Below are 22,710 nucleotides of genomic sequence, written 5' to 3' on the forward strand. Positions count from 1 at the left end.
TGCAGAAATGTATCTGAGCTCAGATACATTCCTCTAGCTCACTAGAGCAATTTCCTCTCTACACAGTGGGCAACTGAACTTGACAAGGCGCTTTTTTGCCCCATCTCAAACCCAGGAGATTGCTTAACAATCACAACCAGGAGTGCTAGGAATGTGTTTTAATAAATACCTATTAATACATCCTTGCTCTGCACATGCACTCATTTTTCACTACTGCTGTAAAAGCAACAGCTTTATTGTGACTATCTCAATATTCTGTAAATACAAAATTCATTTTGTTAATATTTTCTACAGTGTGGCTATAGATGTTATGTGGTACAATAAGATGCTTTAACTGTTAACATGTTTAGGGAATGAATTACTTGGAGGAACGCCGTTTGGTACACCGTGATTTGGCTGCCAGAAATGTTCTTGTTAAGACTCCCCAGCATGTGAAGATCACAGACTTTGGATTGGCCAAATTACTTGGTGCAGAAGAGAAGGAGTACCATGCTGAAGGAGGAAAAGTAAGAGCATCAACTTATTTCTCCCTTCTAGTTTGCTTTATACAATGTTGAGTTTTCAGATACTCAAGTTCAGTTTTTAGTCACTTTCCGAGTGGTGGAAACTATATGGACAAAGAAATTATATATAACCTACCCAGAATAGGTCAAGCTTAGAAATATAGAATTTATCTATATTTTATTTGTTTGCTTGTTTTTTTAGTTTGCTTGTTGGCTTACATATCCTGCCATCTCAAAGAGACTGATTCTAGGCAGCTTTCAACATTTTGAAAAACTACTAACACATAAAGGCGGGATTCAAATAAATAAATAATATAGATGACAGCCAGTGAGCCAAATCAACCAAATGGCACAGACTCTTAACAAGCTGATATCCATGTCTTGAGGGCTTTTCACCTCCCACCCTTGGCCATGCCTCCTTCACCTCTTGCTTTGCACCTCCACTCAGTGTTCCTCCTCAGCTGGCCCTCACCCACCCAATCTCCCTGGCCAATGGGCCCCTTGCCATTCACCACATGCCCTTCAGCCTGGCCCTTTCACCGAGGTGCCCTTTGTCCCCGGCCTTTTTCTGCTTGGGACAGTTAGCCACCAACCAATCAGTGACAGGGAGAAGCTATAGTGCTGCATGGTGGCAGCATGTGGTGGGGGATTGCAGGGGCTGAGTTGTGGGGTGGGTGCACAGACAAATGGTGGGGCAGGCACAGCTTCTCCGAATGTGGGTGGCATGAGTGGGGAAGCAGGCAAATGGTGGGGGTGGTGTAGCTCCTACTGTTGGGGAGGGCAGCCTGGCATGGGGCAGCGGGAAAACAGTGCATTATCTGGTACATTCATCTGATGTATTAAACAAGCAAAGTACCAAATGTCTGTCTCAGAAATGTATGATTATCATACGTTTGTGGAGCCTGCCGATTAAATGCATTTAAAATTTAATTTTTTTCATGCTATTTGTTTACTCAATAAATCCCCTCCGTGGATCAGCAGCAACCAAAGTGACTGCCACACAGCGCCTCAATTATTTATCGCCGTGGCTGTTTTTAGTAATGCTGCTGCAATTTCAGCTCATAAAAGGGCATTTAATATTTCCTGCCAGCTGGTAGACATATATGCCTGCTGAGAAGGTATGTATGTTTCTGGAGGAAGCTGCAGACCTTCTGTCTACCTTGTTTGTGCTGCCAATTTTCAGTCACCAGATTGCAATAAATGAATAAATAACCCAGATCAGATGACTGCCCCCTCCCCTCCCCTCCCAATGATCACCTTGCTAACCCATTCTAGGCCTTTTGTCTCCTTCCTTCACTCTGCCCTCTTTCCAATGTTGTTTAATTGTGTCTGGAGAAGGAAGGAAGGAAGGAAGGAAGGAAGGAAGGAAGGAAGGAAGGAAGGAAGGAAGGAAGGAAGGAAGGAAGCAACATCTTCACTACAGAATGCTTGCAAGGGATACAATTGCAGGGGACACTTCCAGCAGTTGGGTCTGTTATGGTAGAAGTATTCGAGACTTCCCTTTTCAGAGAACTAATTTACCCATCTTTCCTTCCTTCCTTCCTGCTCACTCCAACCCTCTCCTTCTTTCCCTCCCTCCCTCCCTCCCTCCCTCCCTCCCTTCACTTCCTTCCCACTCTCCCTCCCTACCTCCCTTCACCCTCCCTCCCCTTCCTTCTTTCCCACTCTCCCTCCCTCCCTTCCCAGAATTGGCTAAATTGTTTGGAGACTCTTCTTCCCCCCCACCCCCCAAGTTGCAGAACTTGTTACAGCTCTCTTCCAATCCTCTGTTGAGGATACAGGACTAGAAGGGGGAGACCCCATGTGTGCGCACACACGCGCACGCGCGCGCACACACACACACACACACACACACTAACATTAGAGAGCAGAGTGAAGGAAGGAGACACAAGGCCTAGAATGAGTTAGCAAGGTGATCATAGGGAGGGGAGGGGGCAGCACAATCATTTTCATTTATTGCAATCTGGAGAGTGAAATTTGGCAGCACAATCAAGGTAGGCAGAAGGTATGCAGCTTCCCCAGCCTAGCCCTCCAGAAACGTTCTAAGTATTAGCAAGATTAAGGCCAATCTATTCTCCAGGAGAAAGTCATGTTCCAAAAGAGAGGCATAGCAACAGAAAAGCCCTACTTCCTGAGTCCCACAAGATATATTTTTTCTGACTTCTGGATCTAGTGGAAAGAGACAGCCATCCCACAAATTCCTATGCCATGAACAGCTTTATAGATGACAACCAGTACCTCCAGAATTGCACCCAGAAGCACACTAGAAGTTCTTCTAGCAGACTGAATAGAGATATAACATGCGTACAGCAAGTTGCATGTTGAATGCTGAGAAAGACATTACTTATCCCTGAAATAAAAGTAAAATTTCAGTGGAATTTTAAATTGAGAAATATGCCATCATCTGTAACCATCTCTACCAAACAATTTTATAATTCTCAATTGTAGAGCTATTTATTTATAAATAATTCATGGCTGTCACTCAGCTCACACCTAGGTGATAGCAGGTGGCTTATAAAATTCACATCATAAAAAGACCACTTCTTCCCCTACATTTAGTAAAAATATATAAGAGCATTTTGCTGGGAATGCTTCTTTCAACTTTTCATATTTTGAACAGTAGTTCAAGGTTATATACATAACATACCTATCATGAGTGGCTGGCTAGCTGCAATGATATATATAAAACAACATTTTGCAAGCATTAGCACATATTGTCATACTTTTTAAAGTAATAAACTTTGATTCTCATCTGCTTGCAACGGTTCCAACTCTTTCTAGGTTCCAATTAAATGGATGGCTTTGGAGTCAATTTTGCATCGCATTTATACCCACCAGAGTGATGTTTGGAGTTTTGGTAAGTGTAAAAACATGTGGGCTGATTCTGAATTGGTCACTGAGCTGATTTGCAAGCTTTGCTCTATAACATTTCTTCTTGAAGAGACAGAGGGATAATGTTATGGAATTGCTTCTCTCCAAAGAGCCCTTGATGCGCAATATTAATATAACAGATAGTTTTTAATGGAAGCAAAATTTGGATCATTTTGTCAAACTTCTATTGTTTAGTATGTGTGGAGGGAGATAGTGGTTTGGGTTATTTTATATTATTTTATTATTTTATTTTATTTTATTTTATTATTTTATTTGGCATAAAGAAATATTCAGTTATGTGGTTTTTTAGAATATTCCCCATGCATAGATATATCATGTGAAGGAGAACAAAGTCTCACTATGTTTGTTGAAGCTATTTGGAGTAGGCTGTAAATAACATGCAAACCAGAATAAGCCACTGAGACTCTAAAATATGCCAGGAGAAAAAGCAAGTTCACGGTTGGTCAACAATCATGGTTTTGTTATATATCTCTCTAAGCAAAAGCACAAATAGTATAAAGTAGTAAGATGAAACTATGGATCTACCCAGATATCTGTATTTTTTCAAAAGAAATATGGCAGAGAGCTGATTTTTGTCTGATTGAAAGTCATGTGTGCAATCATTAAAATGTTGGACTGGAATCCAGGTTTAACTCCCAATCCAAATATACTGCTCAGTGAGTGACCTATCAGTTGAAACGTGGATGACAAGTTCAATGATCAGATAAATAAATACTACAGAAAATGCAGACTTAACAGTCTGAAATTGTGTTGCTCAGTGAAGCAAATCCTATACACCATTAGCTTTTCAATAATGTTTATATGGCTATTTCCCTCCAAAGTTCCTCATTATTGAAAGTCTAGGACTGTTGTTTCTTTCAGCCCATCATATTGCTAGTAATCATCTCTAGCCTCTATCATTTCCAGCCTATATCAGCAGCCTATATCATAAATTGCATATATTACAAAAAGAAAAAGAATTAGGCTGCATGTGCCAGTTCAAAATACTGCTATTTCTTCATTAAATTAAAATTAAAATCCTACCACAGTTCAAAAATTGTGTTAACACAGTTTTTGAAAAAAATTAAGACAAAATTATTTTTGTCTAAGACAGTAATTATTCTACTAAATTTACCAAAAAAGAATGTATTGGATACAGAAATAAAGTGATACTTTAAAGAATATGAATAATGTTGAAAGCAGTTTTTACTTTTGTAAAATATAACGTTAGAAAATAATTTCATTCTTTGTAAGAATATTCTTCTATGCTGATCGGAAAACAAACAAATGGTAATGAGCCCTTAGTGCCTGAAATCATTAACAATGACTCCAGCTCACTGAAACTTGTCTCTTGAGCAAATAATCAACTTATTACATGCTATTAGTATTTGGCTTTCTAATTTTACTGGATAAGCCTTTCAACTTTCTACGGTATTTCAGGTGTCACTGTTTGGGAATTAATGACATTTGGATCTAAACCGTATGATGGTATTCCAGCCAGTGAAATTTCCTCTGTCTTGGAGAAAGGAGAACGGCTGCCTCAGCCTCCCATATGTACAATTGATGTATATATGATCATGGTCAAATGTAAGTTATTACTATCTAAAAGGCCAAATTACTTTACTTGCTTGTTTTAAATAGAGTATTCACTCTTCTATATACATCTAACATTTGAGAGTTACAGTTTTCATATTGCAAGCTTTCTTGTATAATCCTGTCTTCTGCTTGTGTAATGTACAGTTTTAGGTGGATTAATCTTATTCATATTCTTGCATATTCTCTATGTACAATGCTATCAACCTAAAGGCTAAATGCTAAGATGCTTCTTATGAACAATTGGTTATTCATTCATAAACCACATCCATTATTAAATATTTTCTTCCCAAAAAGTAGAATGAAAAGGGAAGTAATTGATTATCCGGTTGTAAAGATATATGTGCAGCGATGCAAATTTGGATTAAAACTAGAGGATCCAAATTTAAGTCCCTGTTGAAATACAATGTTCATTTACTGCTTTCAGGTGTGTTGTTACTTAATATCACAACATTGTTAATTACAATAATATAAAATCATTCTGGAGAATCCAGTGGAAAAATAGTTCAATAAGTATAATTTTAAAAAATAATATTCAGAATCTATCAAAATAAGACAACTAAGAACTCCACTTCTGTAGCAGGAAATGCAAAATTAGCCAAAATATGAAAAGTAATACATCACTATAACATTTGTTTCTCCAGAAACCAGTGACTGAATTCTAAAAACAGAGAACCCTTCAAAAAGATTTTAAATTATGATCTCAGCTGGAAGGACACATAAAAAGTGATCCTTCAGATTCTGAGACCAAGGACAGGCTTGATAGATAAAGAAAGTCTCTTTGAATTGTGATTGGAAATAATCTGGAAGCCAGTTTTGATCCTTCAACACTGAAGAACACATTCATGTTATTCATAAGTGGATATGAAATAACAGCTACAACCGATCAAATATGTTCAATTCACCTACTGTTCAAGATATTCCAATTTTTCCTGGTATTCACGAAAGGAAATCTAAACATTTAGCTTTGCACAAAGATTCTGAAATATGCATCAGATTTTCATGCAACACTTGTAATTTTATTATATAGATTACTTATAATGATTGTTTCAGAGTCAGTGTTATGATCCATAATTTAAAGTCTTTTTGATAATTTACCCATTTCTGTACTTTGAAGTAATTTTATGGCCATTTTCCCCATATCTTGTTTGTGTTGTTCCTGTTATCACCTTCAGGTTGGATGATTGATGCAGAGAGTCGTCCTAAATTCAGAGAGTTAATAGCAGAATTCTCCAAAATGGCTCGGGACCCACAACGCTATCTTGTCATACAGGTGCTGAGCATGAGTAACATGGTGTTCACTTTTTAAAGCAGATGGTACAATGTGCTCCAAATTTAAAAAACTTAAATGGACAAGTGGTATAAAACTGTTTTGAGATTCTTTTATTTAAGTAGGTCAGTAAAAACACTACAAAATAACAGTCATCTCTAAATCTAAAAGCAGAGATATAAATACCTCAGTTTCATTTTAAACAATGGAATGGGATAACTCGCCACAGCCATCTCGCCATGGCCAACTTGCCGTGGCCAATTCACTGCAGGACAACTCACCACGGGACAGCTTCCTATGGAACAATTCAACAATTTTATTTATTTTTTTAAAATAATTAAAAAAATATTTTAATGTTTGTCATTCACATTTTATTTTGTCCCTCTTTGCCATCCTTTCTTTCATGATTCTATTTGACTATTTCTTAGATATTAGTGTAATTCTTGTCCCGCAGCAAGTTGTCCCACAATGAATTAGCCTTGGTGAGTTAACTGTGGTGAATTGGCTGTGGTGACTTGACTGTGGTGAGTTGTCATAGACCCTTTAAACAATATTTTGTATTCTTGGATTGATTTTGACTATCTAAATCAGCACTTTGTAATCCCAATTTAAACTTAAAGAATATTTTGAAAGCTATGTATTACAATGGTACACATTGATCTAAAAAGCTGCATACCAATGATGGGTTACGTATTACATTCTATCCAGATATATAATCAATACAAAGAAAATTATAATTTCAAATTTATGGAAAATCAATTTTATTTTAAAACTAAGAATGAGAGAAAAATATTACCGTATATACTTGAGTATAAGCCGAATTTTTCAGCCCACTTTTTGGGCTGAAAAATTCCACTTCGGCTTATACTCCAGTCAACAAAAAAAACTTACCGAGGACTTGTGCGCGGCCGAGGCTTTGGTGCTTCCGGGATCGCCCGCACCTCTCCCAAGCCACCGCCGTCCGAGACCTGCCGAAGTTTGGGGAGGTTTGGGGAGGTGCGCGCGCACCTCCCCAAACTCCGCGCCTTGCCTGCCTGCTTCTTTCCGCAGCGGAAAGAAGCAGGCAGGCAGGGCGCGGAGGAACGGAAACTTGCCGACGTTTGGGGAGGTTTGGGCGCCTCCCCAAACCTCCCCAAACCTCGGCAGGTCTCCGTTCCTCCTGCCGACCTTTGGGGAGGTTTGGGCGCCTCCCCAAACCTCCCCAAACCTCGGCAGGTCTCCGTTCCTCCTGCCGACCTTTGGGGAGGTTTGGGCGCCTCCCCAAACCTCGGCAGGTCTCCGTTCCTCCGCGCAGACCTGCCGACGTTTGGGAAGGTTTGGGCGCCTCCCCAAACCTCCCCAGGTCTCCGTTCCTGTTTGGGGAGGTTTGGGCGCCTCCCCAAACCTCCCCAAACCTCGGCAGGTCTCCGTTCCTGTTTGGGGAGGTTTGGGCGCCTCCCCAAACCTCCCCAAACCTCGGCAGGTCTCCGTTCCTCCGCGCAGACCTGCCGACCTTTGGGGAGGTTTGGGCGCCTCCCCAAACCTCCCCAAACCTCGGCAGGTCTCCGTTCCTGTTTGGGGAGGTTTGGGCGCCTCCCCAAACCTCCCCAAACCTCGGCAGGTCTCCGTTCCTCCGCGCAGACCTGCCGACGTTTGGGGAGGTTTGGGCGCCTCCCCAAACGTCCCCAAACCTCGGCAGGTCTCCGTTCCTCCGCGCAGACCTGCCGACCTTTGGGGAGGTTTGGGCGCCTCCCCAAACGTCCCCAAACCTCGGCAGGTCTCCGTTCCTGTTTGGGGAGGTTTGGGCGCCTCCCCAAACGTCCCCAAACCTCGGCAGGTCTCCGTTCCTCCGCGCAGACCTGCCGACCTTTGGGGAGGTTTGGGCGCCTCCCCAAACGTCCCCAAACCTCGGCAGGTCTCCGTTCCTGTTTGGGGAGGTTTGGGCGCCTCCCCAAACGTCCCCAAACCTCGGCAGGTCTCCGTTCCTCCGCGCAGACCTGCCGACCTTTGGGGAGGTTTGGGCGCCTCCCCAAACGTCCCCAAACCTCGGCAGGTCTCCGTTCCTGTTTGGGGAGGTTTGGGCGCCTCCCCAAACGTCCCCAAACCTCGGCAGGTCTCCGTTCCTCCGCGCAGACCTGCCGACCTTTGGGGAGGTTTGGGCGCCTCCCCAAACGTCCCCAAACCTCGGCAGGTCTCCGTTCCTGTTTGGGGAGGTTTGGGCGCCTCCCCAAACCTCCCCAAACCTCGGCAGGTCTCCGTTCCTCCGTGCAGACCTGCCGACCTTTGGGGAGGTTTGGGCGCCTCCCCAAACGTCCCCAAACCTCGGCAGGTCTCCGTTCCTGTTTGGGGAGGTTTGGGCGCCTCCCCAAACCTCGGCAGGTCTCCGTTCCTCCGCGCAGACCTGCCGACGTTTGGGGAGGTTTGGGCGCCTCCCCAAACCTCCCCAAACCTCGGCAGGTCTCCGTTCCTGCGCGGAGGAACGGAGACCTGCCGAGGTTTGGGGACGTTTGGGGAGGCGCCCAAACCTCCCCAAACAGGAACGGAGACCTGCCGAGGTTTGGGGACGTTTGGGGAGGCGCCCAAACCTCCCCAAAGGTCGGCAGGTCTGCGCGGAGGAACGGAGACCTGCCGAGGTTTGGGGACGTTTGGGGAGGCGCCCAAACCTCCCCAAACAGGAACGGAGACCTGCCGAGGTTTGGGGACGTTTGGGGAGGCGCCCAAACCTCCCCAAAGGTCGGCAGGTCTGCGCGGAGGAACGGAGACCTGCCGAGGTTTGGGGAGGTTTGGGGAGGCGCCCAAACCTCCCCAAACAGGAACGGAGACCTGCCGAGGTTTGGGGACGTTTGGGGAGGCGCCCAAACCTCCCCAAACAGGAACGGAGACCTGCCGAGGTTTGGGGACGTTTGGGGAGGCGCCCAAACCTCCCCAAAGGTCGGCAGGTCTGCACGGAGGAACGGAGACCTGCCGAGGTTTGGGGAGGTTTGGGGAGGCGCCCAAACCTCCCCAAACAGGAACGGAGACCTGCCGAGGTTTGGGGACGTTTGGGGAGGCGCCCAAACCTCCCCAAAGGTCGGCAGGTCTGCGCGGAGGAACGGAGACCTGCCGAGGTTTGGGGACGTTTGGGGAGGCGCCCAAACCTCCCCAAACAGGAACGGAGACCTGCCGAGGTTTGGGGACGTTTGGGGAGGCGCCCAAACCTCCCCAAAGGTCGGCAGGTCTGCGCGGAGGAACGGAGACCTGCCGAGGTTTGGGGACGTTTGGGGAGGCGCCCAAACCTCCCCAAACAGGAACGGAGACCTGCCGAGGTTTGGGGACGTTTGGGGAGGCGCCCAAACCTCCCCAAAGGTCGGCAGGTCTGCGCGGAGGAACGGAGACCTGCCGAGGCTTGGGGAGGTTTGGGGAGGCGCCCAAACCTCCCCAAACAGGAACGGAGACCTGCCGAGGTTTGGGGAGGTTTGGGGAGGCGCCCAAACCTCCCCAAACAGGAACGGAGACCTGCCGAGGTTTGGGGACGTTTGGGGAGGCGCCCAAACCTCCCCAAAGGTCGGCAGGTCTGCGCGGAGGAACGGAGACCTGCCGAGGTTTGGGGACGTTTGGGGAGGCGCCCAAACCTCCCCAAACAGGAACGGAGACCTGCCGAGGTTTGGGGACGTTTGGGGAGGCGCCCAAACCTCCCCAAAGGTCGGCAAGTCTGCGCGGAGGAACGGAGACCTGCCGAGGTTTGGGGACGTTTGGGGAGGCGCCCAAACCTCCCCAAACAGGAACGGAGACCTGCCGAGGTTTGGGGACGTTTGGGGAGGCGCCCAAACCTCCCCAAAGGTCGGCAGGTCTGCGCGGAGGAACGGAGACCTGCCGAGGTTTGGGGAGGTTTGGGGAGGCGCCCAAACCTCCCCAAACAGGAAAGGAGACCTGCCGAGGTTTGGGGAGGTTTGGGGAGGCGCCCAAACCTCCCCAAACAGGAACGGAGACCTGCCGAGGTTTGGGGACGTTTGGGGAGGCGCCCAAACCTCCCCAAAGGTCGGCAGGTCTGCGCGGAGGAACGGAGACCTGCCGAGGTTTGGGGACGTTTGGGGAGGCGCCCAAACCTCCCCAAACAGGAACGGAGACCTGCCGAGGTTTGGGGACGTTTGGGGAGGCGCCCAAACCTCCCCAAAGGTCGGCAGGTCTGCGCGGAGGAACGGAGACCTGCCGAGGCTTGGGGAGGTTTGGGGAGGCGCCCAAACCTCCCCAAACAGGAACGGAGACCTGCCGAGGTTTGGGGACGTTTGGGGAGGCGCCCAAACCTCCCCAAACAGGAACGGAGACCTGCCAAGGTTTGGGGACGTTTGGGGAGGCGCCCAAACCTCCCCAAAGGTCGGCAGGTCTGCGCGGAGGAACGGAGACCTGCCGAGGTTTGGGGACGTTTGGGGAGGCGCCCAAACCTCCCCAAACAGGAACGGAGACCTGCCGAGGTTTGGGGAGGTTTGGGGAGGCGCCCAAACCTCCCCAAAGGTCGGCAGGTCTGCGCGGAGGAACGGAGACCTGCCGAGGTTTGGGGAGGTTTGGGGAGGCGCCCAAACCTCCCCAAAGGTCGGCAGGAGGAACGGAGACCTGCCGAGGTTTGGGGAGGCGCCCAAACCTCCCCAAAGGTCGGCAGGAGGAACGGAGACCTGCCGACGAGCCGCGGCTACACAGGGTATTCCTGTGTATTCAGGCTTGCAAAATGGCGGATCGAGCCTCTGCTGGCGGCAGAGGCTTGCAGAACGGCGGATCGGCTTATACTCGAGTCAATAACTTTTTCCAGTTTTTGGGGGTGAAATTGGGGGTCTCGGCTTATACTCGAGTCGGCTTATACTCAAGTATATACGGTACATTTTAACCTGTTTTCACACAGAAAGAGATGTTGAATAAGCTGAGTAAATTTCCCTAAGTACCACTCAATTTCCTATAGAATGTTATTACCAAGGAAATAAGACAAAAAAACAACTTCTAGCTAGAAAATTCAGAGTTTTCTACTTTGGCTAAATATCTGAATAATGTGTGTGGAAGCAAAACATTTGAGGTGATTTCCACATCTTCTCTGGAGTCATTGTCCGAGGGTCTTCCTTCTCAGATAATGGTGACCAAATTATCTGTCACCATGGAAGCAGAATGCTGGATAAAGTGCCTTTTGTGTTTAGAGTAATTTACAGTATTTCCCAAGAATATAGAACCATTCTTCATCTCAGTCTAAATGTATATTTTATTGTTGATCAGCAAATATTTTTATTAGTGATATTTTAACTCTCAAAATGTAGTAAGGCTTAATGTTATAGTGGTATATTTAGGAGTTATTCATCCTAATTGGAATTTGTTTCTGAGTAGGGAGATGAAAGAATGCACCTGCCCAGCCCAACAGATTCTAAATTTTACCGAAGTCTAATAGAAGAAGAAGACATGGAGGATATTGTGGATGCAGATGAATATCTAATTCCCCATCAAGGATTTTTCAGCAGCCCATCAAACTCACGAACACCTCTCTTAAGCTCATTGGTATGGGACTGTTTCTAAAGTTCTTTTGAATGATTATCCTCCAAGCAAATAAGCAATTAATCTGTTGCAGCAACATTCATAAAAAATCTTGTATCACATTTTAAGAAACACCACATTTTATTTTAATATCAGTTTCATTGAGCAGACTTTTTGCCACAATAATTTTAATCTTTAAGGTAGTCTTCTCCAATTTGGATAGCTGTGAGATATACATATAGTATCTGTCTAAATTCCATGGGTGTGTGTGTGTCATAATTAAATATATTGGATGTTGGTCCACACACTTGGAGGTTTCCCAATTACTTCAGATTGGGGGGGGCTTCTATGTTTAGTATTTAGTGGTCTAATACTCTTCACCTGTTAAAATGAATTCATGAAACATTTTTATCTTTTGTTTTAGAGTGCTACAAGCAATAATTCTGCAGTAACCTGCATAGATAGAAATGGGGTAAGTTTGATTAATTTGGTTTGATCAATTCCATTTTAGTATTGGTATTTGTTATTTCTGTCACTTCTGCTATTTTTTAGTCCTTAAAAGGACTGTGGAGTTGTGTGTGAAGCCAGGAGATCCTCGCGGATGTCTGGATACCAGTCCGTCTGTTACTCATGTAGCACGTGTCGCTTAAGGTTTGCCATGGACACAAGTAACTTTGCCCCCCATTTTAATCAGCATATTAAAACCTGGAAAAGAAAGCAACAAGCCAGAAAACTATCACCCCATTGCTCGGTTAAGTGTTTGTTATAAACTACTTGAAAGGTTGATACTTAACAGAATTGGACAGAAAATTAACAAACAAATAGCGATTAAACAGGCTGGGTTTAGATCTTATCAGAGCTGTGCTGATCAAGTCCTTAGTCTTACTAGCCACATTGAAAGCAGCTATCAGAATAAATTGAAAACATCTGTTGTATTTGTGGATGTCACAGCAGCATACGATACATACGATACATACATACGATATTGTGGAGGGATGGTCTATTAAGCAAATTCCTCCACGCTGTCCCTTGTAGTACCATGGGCCACCTAATAAATAACATGCTCTCAGCAAGGACCTTTCAAGTCATCATGGGCGATAAAATTAGTAAGCAAAGACATCTGAATAATGGACTCCCTCAGGGCTCTGTATTGTCCCCATCCTTATTCAACTTATATATTTCTGATATACCACCCACGCTATCAACAAAGTTCTCTTATGCTGATGACTTGGCATTAGCATATAGCCACAAGGACATCGAAGTTACAGAAGGTGTACTTACAGCCGACCTTACAACTCTGAGCACATACTTCCACCAATGGAGATTAATCCCAAGCATAAGCAAGACAGTCACATCATCTTTCCACCTTAATAATAAACTGGCAAAAAGAGAACTCAGTGTATACCTAAATAACAAATTGCTCCCATATGAGGCAACTCCAAAATATCTAGGGGTCACCTTAGACAGGACCCTGTCTTTTAAAAAAACATATTCAGAATATGGCTGCCAAGGTTAACAGCAGAAACAACATTCTGCAAAAACTATGCGGAACAACTTGGGGAGCTTCAGCTCCAACTCTTTGATGTGCAGCCCTTGGGCTTTGCTACTCTGTAGCGGAATACTGCGCACCTGTATGGATAAACAGCTCACATACAAGACTTGTTGATGTTCAACTCAACCATATGATGAGATTAATTACTGGGTGCATAAAATATACACCTGTTCACCGGCTACCAGTTCTTAGCCACACACTTCCCCCACACTTACAACGACAAGAATGCCTATACCTCTGACCTCTTAAGATGTCGATTAAAGTCAAGAAATCCACCACTCCTCACAGCGCTTAAGCTGCTGGCCGAACATCAGAGCACTATACAAAAGTGGTTGGAAGCATGGAGTAACTATACCTCCCAAGATAGTTCTAAGCATATTAATCCTAATAGTATACCTCCAGGATTTAATCTACCCCGACACATATGGGTGACATACAATAGAATTAGAATGACTCATGGGGGGGGTGCCGATTCTCTGTATAAATGGGGAAAGACACCTTCAGCACAATGTGATTGCAGGGCTCCCCGACAGACTATCCAACATATAGTGAGGGAATGCACTAATAGAAGATACCCAGGAGATTTTAAGGACTTCCTCTGCATAACAACAGCAGCTACTGACTGGATCTCCAAACTCGACATTAAACTCTGAAATGTTATTTCTGTTTTCCTCTTAGGTTTTATAATTGCTTCTTTTTTAAAAAAAAACGTTTTAACTGTTCTAACTTGTAAATATGAAGTGCTTTTAATTCTGTGTGTGACCAGCCATACGCTAAATAAATGATCAATTCCAGTAACTTCTGATTTGTTTAATGGTAATTTTTTGCCATTCATTAGAATATATATATAAAACTCTTCCTGCAAGCCATTGTTTGGAATTAGAATGCCTTTTTTGTGTCAACAATGGAGTACTGATTCCTCTTATTAAACTGTACTTTATAATTAACAGGACCATCCAGTGAGAGAAGACAGTTTCATCCAGAGATACAGTTCAGATCCAACTGCAGTTTTCCTAGATGACAGTCTGGATGATGGCTTTCTGCCTGCTCCAGGTAAGTTGTTGTTGTTAGTTGCTAAGTCATTTCCGATCCATCATGACCCCATGGACGATGTTCCTCCAGGCCTTCCTGTCCTCTACCATCTTCTGGAATCTGTTTAAGCTCATGCCTATTGCTTCAGTGACTCCATCCAGTCACCTCATTCTCTGTCGTCCCCTTCTTCTCTTGCCCTCAATCTTTCCCAACATTAGGCTCTTCTCCAGTGAGTCCTTCCTTCTCATAAGGTAGCCAAAGTATTTGAGTTTCAACTTCAGGATCTGGCCTTCTAAAGAGCAGTCAGGGTTGATCTCCTCTAGGACTGACCGGTTTGAATGCCTTGCAGTCCAAGGGACTCACAGGATTCTTCTCCAGCACCATAGTACAAAGGCCTCAATTCTTTGATGCTCAGCCTTTCTTATGGTCCAACTTTCATAGCCATACATTGCATCCAGGTAAGAACACAGACTCTTTTGAACCTTTCTGTTCCTCTCTGATAACATTAATCACAGGAAGAATAAGTTTTTGGATTTTATCCTTTGGAAAGAAACACCATTTAAAATTAGACTATCAGTTTTATTATGTCAGTAACCAAAATTCCATTTAGAAGATGATAGAAATTAAAACTAACAAAATAAAAGCAGATAAAAATAAACAATAACCAAATAATCAATGTGATTGGTTATAATGGATTTTACAAACCGTAAAACAAACTGTGGTCACATTCAAACACAGAGATGGCTAACAACTATATCAAATAATGGAAAAATTTGCTCTGAGGGATACAAAATATAGCAATCTATTTATAAAAAATGGACAATACAAATATAAATGAATTGTATTTTCAACTGCTCCTTCACATAAGGACAGACTCTTAAAGAATAAGATATTTTCCTGAACTTTCCTTCAAGAGTGGTTGTTAGAGGTGAGTTAAAACAACCTGAAGCTAATGGCATCCTAAGTCTGGGGGTGAATATTTGCTGGTCTAAAATAGTGTGACTGGCTACTGTTACGTTATCTTTATCCCACTTCATGAAATCTTATAACACTGTTAGTCATTGTTCATGCTGTTTAGTTTTGTTTTTCAGTGTCTTTTAGACTTTTGTTTTCCTAACTACTGTCCTATCTGCTTAAGATTTTTACTAGTAATCTCATTTTCTGCCTTCTGACCTATATAATAAATTGTCCATGTTGTACCTGGATTCCATTTGTTCATAGGCAGTTTAATATTGAAATGTTTCCTAGCCTCATAAACAATAGTCCCTGCATAAATCAGTATTGTATACTACAGAAAGTCCAAGTTTCATATAAACACACAAGTAGAGAAAACTCTAGAGAAGCAGAAAAAGAAAGTGAGAGTTCAGAAACAAAGTCATAAAATCCAAGGAAAGATCTTTACAACTAGGTAATGTATTGTGACTTTCTCAGAGTGCTATTGCTTCAGGGACTTTATCTAGATCTGTCAGGTGTAGCTGTCTCTTTGTGTTACCAAACACTGCAACAATGCTTTGTCTCTTGCTAGTCTTTCTTCAGATACCAGCATTCACAAGAGCTATGTGAAGGAGGCTCCATTGATTTGAAAGAAGATAAGCTTTACCAATGGACAAAACTAGTTACAGATTGTGGTGTTTGCAGTATAAACTTGATTTTTAAAAGGCAGTAATTGCATCAGTTAGTGTGAACTTTTACTGGTCTCCAGAAGGCTGTATTGATTTAATAATTAATGAACATTGTCTCATTAATAGAAATTTGCAGTTAAATAAAGGTAACATATTGAGTCATATATACTGTTCTTAATATATGTTTTGTCTTTCTAAAACCATTTCAGAATACGTAAACCAGCAAGTGACCCCAAATGCCTCTGCTTCTATGGTACAAAATCCAGTCTACAACACTTTCTCCTTTCCCATTGATCCAAAGTCTATGAATGATTCAAATCATGAAAAGCTGCATAACACAGCACTGGATAACCCAGAATATCTCAACACAAGCCTCTCGCCTTTGGCTAACACGGTTTTTGATAGCTCTTCCTACTGGGACCAGACAGCCAATCACCAAATCAATCTGGACAATCCAGACTATCAGCAAGATTTCTTGCCAAGAGACAACAAGCCTAATGGTATTGTTAAACTTCCTCCAGCTGAGAATCCAGAATACCTAAGGGTAGCAGTGCCAAAAAATGAATACATTGAAGCCTCAGCATGACCATGATAGACACTTTGTATAATCTGAGCAATACAGGCAAGGAACACAGATGAAAGAGTTGTTTGCTATATAGAAACAGACTATGGTTAGATTAAAAATCATCATTACATTTTGGTGTACACTTTTTTGATTCATGTGTCTGTATCGTTTCAGCAAGTTTGCTTAGAACTTCATTTATTTCTGTGTTTACAAAAGATGCAACAAAGAACCAAGAAATATCAACGACCAAGTAATATTTTTTCTTAAGCTATATATTATAATCACAGTCTTTTTTTTAATATTAACTGCTGTAATAAGCATCCACCTTAAGTCTATTTGATATCTTATCTTTTATAGGTAATTTGTGGTACTTCTTTAAAAAAAGCCTTTATGATAGCAAATGACAAGTTATTTATTCCATGTGGATCACAGTGAAAGGAGCACAGGGTAAGTGGAAGGACTCAAGACTCAAATCATTTTGCCAGTCTCCTTAATAGAATTACCAGCAGTTGGATTTAAAGAAAGCCTGTTCCTATGCTTTAGTCCAGCTATTTGAACACCAGCTTATTTGCTATTCTATTTGCAATGAAAATAATATTTTTTTAAAATGTGAGAATTCTGCTCAATATAACCTTTGATTACATTGGGAGAAAGAATGCCAATGTGTTTCATACAGCATATACTGCCACTACTACTGTTGGGAAGTTCTGCAGGTTTCAGTTCAGGAATGTTGATAAAATCCAAAAAGTTCAGGAATGGTCATCAGGTACTCTCTTGCATATCTCTGTAACAGGTATGAGCAGCGTCGTTTTTTTGGTCTCTTGTGGTTTTGTGCTTGTATCTTAGTTTCATGATCTTTAGAGGCATGAAAAATGAACTTAAATATCTGCAAATTGAAAACATTAGTTCTTGTTTTGCACATCAAACCTTCCACTTCACTGCCTTGCTGCATTTGAACACAGTATGTATATAAAATGGTAAGGAAATGCCATTTGGCTAAAATTGAATTATTACATACATCCATTACATGTACTAACGATGGATCTTGGAGAAATTTATTGCAAAAACTGAACAAAGTGTATCATGTGGCTAACTTTCATTTATTGTTAATTTATGCAGAAATTATTAGTGGAGAAAAAATTACATCCAGGGAAAATATTTTTATACCAAAATTCAGCATTATAACTAAATATATGATAATCAGCTAATTTGCAGAAGTCTAATGAGGCATGATTCAGCAACTGCATTTAAAGAGGTAAATTAATTTATTCGTCCAAAGTATTCCACCAATGTAGGATGGTTTTCAGGCCAGCCTGATCATTATATATTAAACTGATGTTCTAATACAATGCTTGTACATATTTCTATTCAGAACTTAGCCCAATAAATTCAGTACAGTTGCCTATCTAATAGGAGTATATAGGATTGCAACCTAGTAGTGTGATCTAGTATAGGCCTATTTTAAAATAAGACCTATTAAATTTAGTGGGATTTATTTCTGTGCTAGTATGCATAATACTACAGCTTGACTAAGTCTAGCTCCATTATGTAGCACTTGACTCTCCTGGTCTCTTATATCATGGGAGTAGTGGCAATGCTGTCTAATACTGTTATCCCTCTTAGTTTGAGTTTATGACTTTGATATGTGATAAGGCCACTATATAACAATTTCTATATTGTTCAAATAATGCTGAATGTAATCATTACAATCCCTACCTTTACTACAATAAAAATCATTGAACAATAGCTATTCCTCTTTTTAGGAATACTATAAATTATGTAAATTATATAAATACATATGGAAAGTAGCCCTGAGTATAATTCAATATGTTGGGTTATGGCATTTCATATCCCAGGAAAAATAAGGTAAAAATCATCACATAGTTGAAAAAAACTAATCACACATATAAATGTATCCTCAAAAAGTTGGTGATATTCTAAATAGTTCACTATGAAGCACCAAATCATCATGAATATTCTTTACAGTGTTGTTGACTTGGCTATGGGTAATGGAAACTAAAGACTATAGAGACTATAAATATATCTGGAAACTCTGATTTGGACAAACAAATCCAGTATTTTATTGTGAAAGTATTTGAAACATTTTCCATATTTATTGCATAGAAGGGACAAGAATTCCTTTCCAAACTTAAAGGTGTCTGCATTTATGCTGGTGATGGATGCTATCTACTTCATTGTCAAATTCTCAGCAATTCTATGAACCATCTCTCTCTCCATATTGTATGACTTCTTTTAGTAGTGGTTTTATGATCTGGCAGTATTGGTTTTGATGGTATCTAGCAACCATGTTTTTATGGTGGCCTCATTTCCTTTTATTAATGATTCCAAACTTAACTGCCTTTTTGACATGGCCAAAATACGTAAGGCCAAATTTTATTTTTTCGGCTATATTTCTAGTTTTGTATGCTCCATATTTGCTTCTTTGTCACATTTGCTCTACAAGAAATGTGCAAGAGCCTTCTCCAACACCAAAGATTGAACAAGTCAATTTTCCTCCTGATCAGTTTTTTTCATGGTCCAGCTTTTGTAGCCATAGGTAACTATGGAAAATATGATAGTGTGAACTAATTCTCATTAAGTTGCCAGAATGTATACATACTACATACATGCAATGAGCTGTATATACATTTCCTGCTCTGATTTGCAGGAATTCGGTACAATTCTATATGCATGATATCAAGTAAACAAATTATTATATAGCAGGAGGTATACGGTGTAAAACCACCTTGGATTGTTACATATAATGATTTTTTCCTTTGATTCCCAATCAAAAGATTTGTGTAAATTGTGGTTATGTATGAAGTCAGCCTAAGTGATACTTTGCATTTCTGAACAAGGATTTCATTTTGGGGACTTAGATAATAAAATAAAAACTATTATCCACCTCTTCAATGTCAGCAGTTATTAACATGCTCTAATTGTGTATGATTTATATTTCTCTGTGAGAAAATATGTTAGAAAAAGTGGGGGGGAATCTATTTGTTCTTATCAGCCATGTTTAAATTGTGTATCAACAGTGTAATCAATATATCATACTGCCAAGGAGCAGCCCTGCAGATGTAAAATCTTCAGTTGCTGGTAAACATATTTCTTTCTCTTTAAGATCCATATTATTTTTTCATATTCCTTATAATATTCCACTTTTTATCTGGCATCAGACTTTTTAAATAATTCTTTTTAGAAAAAAAATATATACAGCTGCTGCACATTAAAAATACACTTCTTTGTACATGAAAAAGGATATTTGGATGTTATAACTGAGGACATTGTCAAGAAGACATTCTTGTTATAAATTCATAAATAAAAAGTTGATTATCACCGCTTTCCTAGGTTCTTATTATTAATGTAAGAGAACATTAATTGTGATTGGGCATAACTAGACTCCTATTTTAAACAAGAGAGTGTGATGTACTTTCCTAGAGCAACACCAGTCAATGAATGGCAAAAATTGTTCATTGCTTTTTAAGATAGGCTTCAATGGAAAGTTCAGTACTAATATGGATTCAGGGAATGGTAATAAGACAGTTATTCTTATTAGACAGTGTTAAAGAGACTAGACTGAGACTAGGGAGACCCAGTCTATATTTAGGCGCAAAGATTTCCTGGGTAACCTTTAACTCAACCTAATTTAAAAGTTGCTTGGAGAAAATGATACGAAGGGAATATTCTATCTGCCATATCACTCTTCCAAAGAAAAGGCAGAATATAAAGATAATTTTAAAAGTACAGTATTGTACTATAAGGATAAAGGGAATTGTGTAGTTGTTTGATGAAATTTATATAATTCCAATGGAAGAAAATGTCTGTAGCTCAGGGTTGAATTGTGGAGTCCTTGATGCTCTCTGTGCTAGCAGTTGTTTTATTGCCCAGTTAGATAACATCATCAGCATTAGGCAACATCATCAGCACTGTAATGCAATATTTAGAAAAAGAAAGTCACGTTCTGTGACCAGATTTACTAAGGGAAAATTACGTACAACATGTAGGTACATATATGGGTAACTATTTGGTGCATAAGAATTTAATTTGCTAGCTAGGAATGGGATGCATATTCTGGCCCAGAGCTCATAAGTGTTTCACCAGGAATTAGAAACTGAATTCAAAAAAGATCCTGTGGAGTTACTGTGAGATCACTGAAATGCATTAGCTTTATGTAGATAAGAATAAAACAGGTCTATAAAGTATTTGTAGTGTTTGTTTAGCTTTCAAACCACTGACCTGCATTTCTGTTCCAAATAGACATTATACAAGAATAATAGAATGCATATCAGTAGCTTAAGCATTGTAAATACAGTCATCTACAAAAGGAGTTTGTATACCAATTAAGGCATTGTAATCCAATTGAATGTAGCAGTAGACAAATTAAGAACTAACAAATATCTGTATCTGTGTTTTAATGTTAATCTGTGTATATCAAGTGATGAAAAAGATTTATATAATTCTTTTCCATCTTTTAATATGGGGGAATTATTGTAATATAGCATATTACATTTGTTGTGTAGTAAAGGACTGCCTTCTGGCATTAGTGATACTGAAAGGTCTGCTTTTGTTTGTTTTTTTAAATTTAATTTGAAATTATGTCAACATGCAGAATGATCCAGAAATTAAGAGAATTGTTATTATTCCCCCAATGTATTAATGTAGAACCATATTCCAGTAAAATTAATGGAAATTGCTCCTTAAAATGTTGGGGTAACAATAGTATAACAGTTATTTACAGTATTGATTGACCGTTAAGATGTTTATTCCTGCTGCCCTATCCAATAATCCAGTAACCATTTACTTGACATTTATTTGAGGCAATCTGGAGAATGTTTGATTTCCAATGTGTTACTTCTGGATACATTAATATTCCAGGTATTCCAGAAGCTTATCGTCACAATATTGAAAATACAATAATTCAGAGATATCAGCAGGAAGAAATTAAAAATAGAGATCATATAAAGAGAGAAGACAGAGACTGTGTCTATGTCCCAAAATTATTGTGTAAATAAATGTATGTCTCTCTAAATAATATTGTTTGATAAAATGCTAGACTTTGTCTGCTTTGATTTTTACAATTCCTAAATTTCCAAGGAAAAAAATTAATTGGATCTTTTTTCTATATGCTCTGTATTGTAAATACAAAAATTCTTTTCTTCATAATCTGGGCAATGAAAGATGCTGAATTTGGAAGATAGAGACAGAGAGAGACTACTGTACAGAGAGCAGAGAAAGTAAAAATAGCTTTATGAAATGACAGTAGTGTCTTGGTAATTCCCTATTAGATTAAACCTACAAAAATACATTTTATAAAACTTTTCAAAAGAAGCGCTTTGCACAAAATAAAGGGCTACTTTAATATTTTGTGGTTTTTTTCTTACAGTCCATTTTGAAAGTGGCAGTTGCATAAGCTACCAATATTTTTTAATGCAAATACTTTGTAGTCTTAAAATTTCACATTCTTTGTTTTCAAAAATGACTGTAATTTGTTTTTGAAGCATGATTTTATCTCAATAAAGCCTATGAAACAATCCTCCTTCTACTTGTTATTATTTAAAGATGTGGGTTTAAGCAATCACCTTTTAGGTAGTGGTCAGATAGCTATCTTTGCAGGACAAAAAATCTGGTAACAGGGACATCCTACTATGACAGTAAAATTATTCAGAACCAAAATTTCATTATTTTCACATAGAAGATATTGATGTCACCTTTTTCTGCTTCTGGAAAGAATTGCTATGCTTTAAAAGTAGCTAAATGAGTAACTAAAATCTGCTAGTCAATATTTGAATCAATTTACTGGAAAATAGATGAATTTGAATTCTCAATGGGGGAGGGGGTCATATAATAAATATATATATTGAAAAACTGCAGAAATATCCTGTAATATACTGTAAATCACCACAAGATGGCATACAACAAATCCAACGAAATATATTTTAGTGAATATTATATGAAATCTTCTCTTCAGTATGAACTATATGTGTTGCATATGTATGCATATACATATTCTAAAATTTAATTTAACGGGTGAGGGAAATAGAGAGAAATCTCTGTTAAACCTGAATGTATTTAATTTATATTACCTAACAACATTTTTTATTTTTATAATTAAATATTTGATGTAGATAGCATAGATAGTAAAGCTGTGATTTAATGGATAAATTCTCAGTTTAACAATCAATCCATTAAATAGAGATCTAATAATTTGTTGTTTGTTCATTGATAATTGTACT

General features: G+C 40.4%; 1 protein-coding gene across 1 annotated transcript in view; it reads left to right on the forward strand.

Annotated features, from left to right (window-relative positions):
• Positions 1-21,991, forward strand: part of EGFR (epidermal growth factor receptor) — a 213,129-nt gene extending 191,138 nt beyond the window's left edge. Inside the window, exons 21-28 of the mRNA XM_083378273.1 lie at positions 351-506; positions 3,285-3,360; positions 4,815-4,961; positions 6,143-6,240; positions 11,560-11,727; positions 12,128-12,175; positions 14,206-14,308; positions 16,119-21,991. Of these exons, the coding sequence (XP_083234399.1) occupies positions 351-506; positions 3,285-3,360; positions 4,815-4,961; positions 6,143-6,240; positions 11,560-11,727; positions 12,128-12,175; positions 14,206-14,308; positions 16,119-16,495 (1,173 nt within the window). The 3' untranslated portion in view covers positions 16,496-21,991. The remainder of the gene's footprint in view (positions 1-350; positions 507-3,284; positions 3,361-4,814; positions 4,962-6,142; positions 6,241-11,559; positions 11,728-12,127; positions 12,176-14,205; positions 14,309-16,118) is intronic.
• Positions 21,992-22,710: the final 719 nt, after the last annotated feature.

This window comes from Vipera ursinii (assembly GCF_947247035.1).
Source record: "Vipera ursinii genome assembly, chromosome: Z".
Taxonomy (NCBI): Eukaryota; Metazoa; Chordata; class Lepidosauria; order Squamata; family Viperidae; genus Vipera; species Vipera ursinii.